The following is a 5,557-nucleotide window of genomic DNA, read 5'->3' as shown; positions in this document are numbered from 1 at the left end:
CTCTTTGGGCCCCTTGGTACCAATTGAGCATCGTTGCAACGCCACAGCCTACCTGAGTATTGTTGCTGACCATGCCCATCCCTTTATGACCACAAAACCGTTACTAGCGTGGTGTACCTAATAAAGTGGCCGGTGAGTGTATTTTAGAAGTATTTATTTTAAGAGTTTACTCAAAAAGTTCTCACAATATACTGTGTAACGTACACATGGGAATATTTTAAAAAGTATTATAGTTTGACAGGGTCATGTTCAAATCTCATGTTAATAATGTGAGGAGGAGAAATCAGTCAAATGAGTTGTGTATTGCATGAATGAATATATGGATTATCTGTCATTGGATCTGTCTAAGGATACTTGAAGGAAAGGATTCTTGAAGGATATTATCAAAGTAGTAAAATATTTTGTTTCAAATAAATTAGCTTAAATCCTTTTTWTACAAGTGAACATCAGTGAATTGTGATAAACATATTTCCTGCTTCTCTTGTCTAGACTGGATGAGGAGATTCGATCAAAAAAAGATGCAGAAAAACTCTGTGAGGAGTTGAGAGTGGTGAGTTCTGCACAGTTTTTTCTAAATACTGTATTACAGAACAAAACTGACGTAGACAAAAAAAATTTATATATACTATTGCTTTGATGTGTATCATACTGTGTTGTTTTAGTATTTCTTTTAATTAATTAATTAATTTTGCAAAATGGAGYATTCTGTTAAAATAAAACACTCTGGATCACTGCTCCTAAAACTTTGGCTAAAAGGAAATAATGAAGATAATTCCTGCCAGATTTTTATTATGATAAAAAAAACAAAGATCAATCTTTCAAAATTTAGTGCATTTATGTTACTTGTTAAAAAACACGATTTTCTAGCTGCAGAACTCTTCGAGATCTTCACCATAAGGTTTGAAAAATGGGCTCATTTTCYGAAGGAGTTGTATGTGTACAGCTGTATCTAGGAGTTACCCATTTCTGTAATCTACAGACAATAGGTCTTTGTTCATTCTGTGCTATTTTACAATGAAAATGAAAAAGCACAATGAAAAGGAGAACAAATGTAAGAGAGAATTGAGATGATGAGACAAATATGTGATTGTTAAATATTTCATGACATTCTCTTCATTTGTTTAGAAGCTCTTGAAAACAGCTGACAAAGAAGCATAAACTAGTTGGTGTTAGGAGGGTGAATGTAGTTAGATATAGGGACATTTCCACAGTGAACTATAGCTGTACTTCCATCAACATGTTTTATGTGTGTTTTGAAGTGTCTCATTTGTATTGGTAAAATACAAAACAGCTTTGCAAAAAGATTTTATACTCGCTCAAAGGCATAATTTGCAGGGGGTTTAGGGGGGTTATGACCCCCACAAAAATTTGATCCAGTCAATATAAGCCCACCAATAAAATGGCATCATTTGCTCAAACACAATAGAAACTAGACATGGGTTTTTACGATGTAAAAACAAGTGTGCATTGCCTTGTAGCATGTCATTGCCTGCAGCAATGGACTTGCAGAATGAACTGACCAAGTTCAAGTGTGTTATCTAATCAAGTACCAGCTTGTGGCTGTCAGCCGGTGTTTGTAATGAGGGTAATTGTGTGAAAATATGAAGTTAGAATAAATTTTTTGTTAAATTTATTGTAGCTGGGATTTGAACCCTGGTCTCCCACATGAAAGGCTATGGCATTAATCACAAGACCATTGGTGCCAGGAGAAAGTACAATCCCAGTGTTTTTTTTTCTATGTGTGTAGATAGAGGCAACATTGCCAATGACGATCGTTGACAAAGAACTACATAATATTACAACAGTAGAACAATATTATATAAGATGTTTATGCTTATAAGACAATAATATAGTAATACATCAAATTATATATATATCAATATTGTAATCACTGCAATAATTGAGATTAAATATAATTATTAAACTATGGTGCAGTTCCATACTGAGTAGATACAGCAGGGGGCAGTATTGGACCAATTCAAGGTCCATTGACTCCCATTATAATTTATTAAACATAAATATTTCAAAAACTATAAGTTGTACAGGCACCAAAAGGCATAGCCATCATTTGGCACAGGAGCTTTACAGATATAAATTACAATGGCAGCTCTAGGACAAAGTATGCAGGAGGAGAAGCATGGCGAAGTGGAGATGACTTGGATGGGAAACGAATCACAATAGTGTGCGATTAACTGGTTTAGTAGACAGATGCAACTTGCATTTTTTACGTAACTTTGACTTCATTTAAAAATGTACAATGTCATATATGTATATTTAAGTACAATTTCTGAAAATGACATGCAGGGTTTTCAAGCATAACCCCTCAATGGTAGACCTAAAGTTATGCCCTTGTACTTGCTTGAGGTGATTTTTGGATTTTCCAAACGTGAGTTAATTAAAGGGGAGATGGAAACACACTTGCTGAATAATTTCTGATGTAGTGAATATTTACAATTGATCAACTGTTCCTGGTGTCCAGTAGTGGTACAGGCTGCTGCTATAGGCCCTTCTCCCACTGTCGGCATCTTTTCAGATATTCCTGGAAAAATGAAGTGGAACATGATTACATTTATTTCTTTGCATATCTGCACAGCATGTAACATGGTCCATACTAGTTGACATGACAGAATAATGAAATGGTAAATGGACTGTACTTATATAGCACCTTTCTATCCAACTAGGATACTCAAAGCACTTCACACTACAACCTGTGTCCTCATTTATCCATTCACACATCATTCTAACTTGTATAAGTCAACTGTGGAGACTAATCAGTGCTTTCAATCACATTCATACACAGTGTCTTGCCCAAGACACAACAGCTGAGATAGATGGAACTGGGGATCAAACTGACAACCTACTGTTTCAGAACAACTCTCCTAACCACTCTGTTACAGCCCTCCAATAATTACAACTTGCCAGATAGCAACACATTCCTGATAACTTCTCTCCATGAGATGTGTGGACCCTGCAAGTTTGTGACTTTACTTCCTGTTTACTACAGCCCTAAAGAACGTCAACACCTGATGTATTTACACTTTGTTTAACCTGGTTAATTCGCCAGTAGATGGAAACATGCCTGATTTGCATTTCTTTTTTTTCTTTTTGCGACAAGTTTGCTCAAAATTTGCATTAAAACTGGATGGAAACACAGCTTTTGAATCTAAAAAAATTTATTCTATTTTAATGTCAGACTGAACTTTGATGTGATGAGTAAATTTTCCCACACTGAATGCTGTGTATTTATCAGTTGTGATTGTGATTCGTTTCCCATCCAAGTCATCTCCACTTTGGCACGCTTCTCCTCCTGCATACTTTGTCCTAGAGCTGCTATTGTAATTTATATCTGTAAAGCTCTTGTGCCAAATGATGGCTATGCCTTTTGGTGCCTGTACAACTTATAGTTTTTGAAATATTAATGTTTAATAATTTGTAATGGGAGTCAATAGAACCTTGCATTGGTCCAATACTGCCGCCTGCTGTATCTACTCAGTACTGAACCATAGTTTAATATTATTTGATCTCAATAGTTCAGTGGTTACAATACTAATATTGTATTTTGATGTTTTACTATAATGTTGTCTTCATACTGCTCTATTGTTGTAATATTATACAGTTTAGTGTCAATAATTGTATTAGCAATGTGACCACTTTCTGCACACATACAAACCAACCCCTGGCACCACCCTCGGCTACAGCTCCAATGGTCTAATGATCTGTGCCATGGATTTTCATGTGGGAGAGCAGCATTCAAAACCCAGCTAAAGCAACTTTAACAGATAAATCTCTACAAAATTCATATTGTCACACAGTTACCCTTATTAGAGACACCTGCTGACTTGACAGGCACAAGATGGTGTAGAAAACATGTTTGAATTTGGTCACAGTTCATTCTGCAAGTCCATTGCTGCAGGCTATGACATGCTACAAGGCAAAGCACACTTGTTTTTACATCATAAAAACCCATGTCTAGTTATTACTGTGTCCTTGGTAAATGTTCCTCATCAACGGTGAGCTTTTTCTTTTTACTGTAAATGTATATACTGTATAAACTGTTGCAGGAACTGGAAGCAGAAAAGCAGAAATTGAAGAGTGAAACTGAGGAATTGCAGAAAAAGATCAAGTTTCAACAAAAACTTCAYGATAAGGTACTTTTTTTGCTCAGTTGTTGCCCTTTAATAAAAGTTTATTATTTAATTCATGGTGAAACTAATGCTTATGCAAATTCTATCTATACAAACACAAAACTGAGGTTTTTTTAAAGCGCCTTGTGAAAGAGTCTTTAAACCAGAACTAAATTATGTTGTTTTTAAATAAAACTATTTTGAACCTCTCTTATCCACTTCCCAGCTTCAGTAGTTGCACAAACATTTCCTATTTTTTAAAGTTTTCTCCTTTGCATCTCTATTTAAGTCTTTTTAATCATCTTACAAATGCATATCTCATTTCATTATTGTAACTATGTTCCAAAATAGAGGCACAAACTCATGAATATTTGTTTCTATATAAAGGCAGGCAGAGACAATGCTGTTTTTTTGTAGAACTGATTAAAAAACTGTTTATTTTCTCTTTTAATAATTTTAAACAAAATGTAGCCGAATGTGAGTTGCATAAATATGATGTAGAAAGAGTTGTGGAAGTTTGTGGCTTTGTAGCAATTAGATGAATTGTTGTTGGAATAAATTTTTAGAACATTCCTTCATAACTGGGTCATTTAGTCTTTTTATAGCTGTTTACAGTACGAAAACTGATGAGTTTCTGAATTTTTTTCCAGCCACTATGAAACAGTTTATAGCATTTCTATTTTATGCCCATAGATAATTTTATCTCAGGAATAAAATAACTGTTCCTCCTAAAATAATTTAATCTATTTTAAAGATAAAATGTATTTTACACCGACCTGCCGATCAAAGAACCACTGTTTATTTCCAGCTTGTTTTTAAAGGTTTATAGGTGCTTTATCAGTAACACACAAACACAACATTAATCCCAGTATATTTTCTAGTTCCTGCAGACAAATGTACATTATTTCCTCTACAATCACATATATCTGTAATCTCCCTCACTATGTTTGTTCAGGAGGTTGTTGAGCTGAAGAGGACAGTACAGATGAAGGTGACGAAAGGCTCTGACCAGGTGGACAATTCCAAATCAGAACTGGCAGTGGTGCTGGACAAGATCAGGAAACAATATGAAGACATTGCTAAAGGAAACATCACTAAGGCTGAGGAGTTATACAAGCACCAGGTTACACCGATACATTTTATATTATTAGCAAATGTATTTTATCTGATTTGTTTATGTTTATCACACTCATGCTTTACATCTAACTGGGAGATTTTAGGAACCAGCATCAATTACTTTTGTAATTTACCAGTTAAACAGACATGTGACTATGCACTTTGTGCAAACATATAACCACACATTTGTCAAAGGTTTGTTATCTTACAACTGTTACTCTGTCAGATCGGAAGGTACTGGAGTTAGCCTGTATAACAGTCATGATTTAAAACAGATCAGAAGTCAACAAACACAAGCAGCTTTTCTCTAAAGCATA

The 5,557-nt window shown here is 34.8% G+C and overlaps 1 protein-coding gene across 1 annotated transcript in view; it reads left to right on the top strand.

Moving 5' to 3' along the window:
• The window catches only part of LOC106532578 (desmin), a gene marked incomplete in the record, with an annotated part of 28,045 nt that overhangs the window by 1,994 nt on the left and 20,494 nt on the right, over window positions 1-5,557 (top strand). The window contains 3 exon segments of the mRNA XM_014028676.1: window positions 490-550; window positions 4,062-4,148; window positions 5,080-5,247. Coding sequence (XP_013884130.1) covers window positions 490-550; window positions 4,062-4,148; window positions 5,080-5,247 — 316 coding nt within the window.

This window comes from Austrofundulus limnaeus, unplaced genomic scaffold (assembly GCF_001266775.1).
Source record: "Austrofundulus limnaeus strain Quisiro unplaced genomic scaffold, Austrofundulus_limnaeus-1.0 Scaffold795, whole genome shotgun sequence".
NCBI lineage: Eukaryota > Metazoa > Chordata > Actinopteri > Cyprinodontiformes > Rivulidae > Austrofundulus > Austrofundulus limnaeus.
The sequence above is the reverse complement of the archived record's forward strand: the minus strand, read 5'-3'. Positions and strand labels throughout refer to the sequence as shown.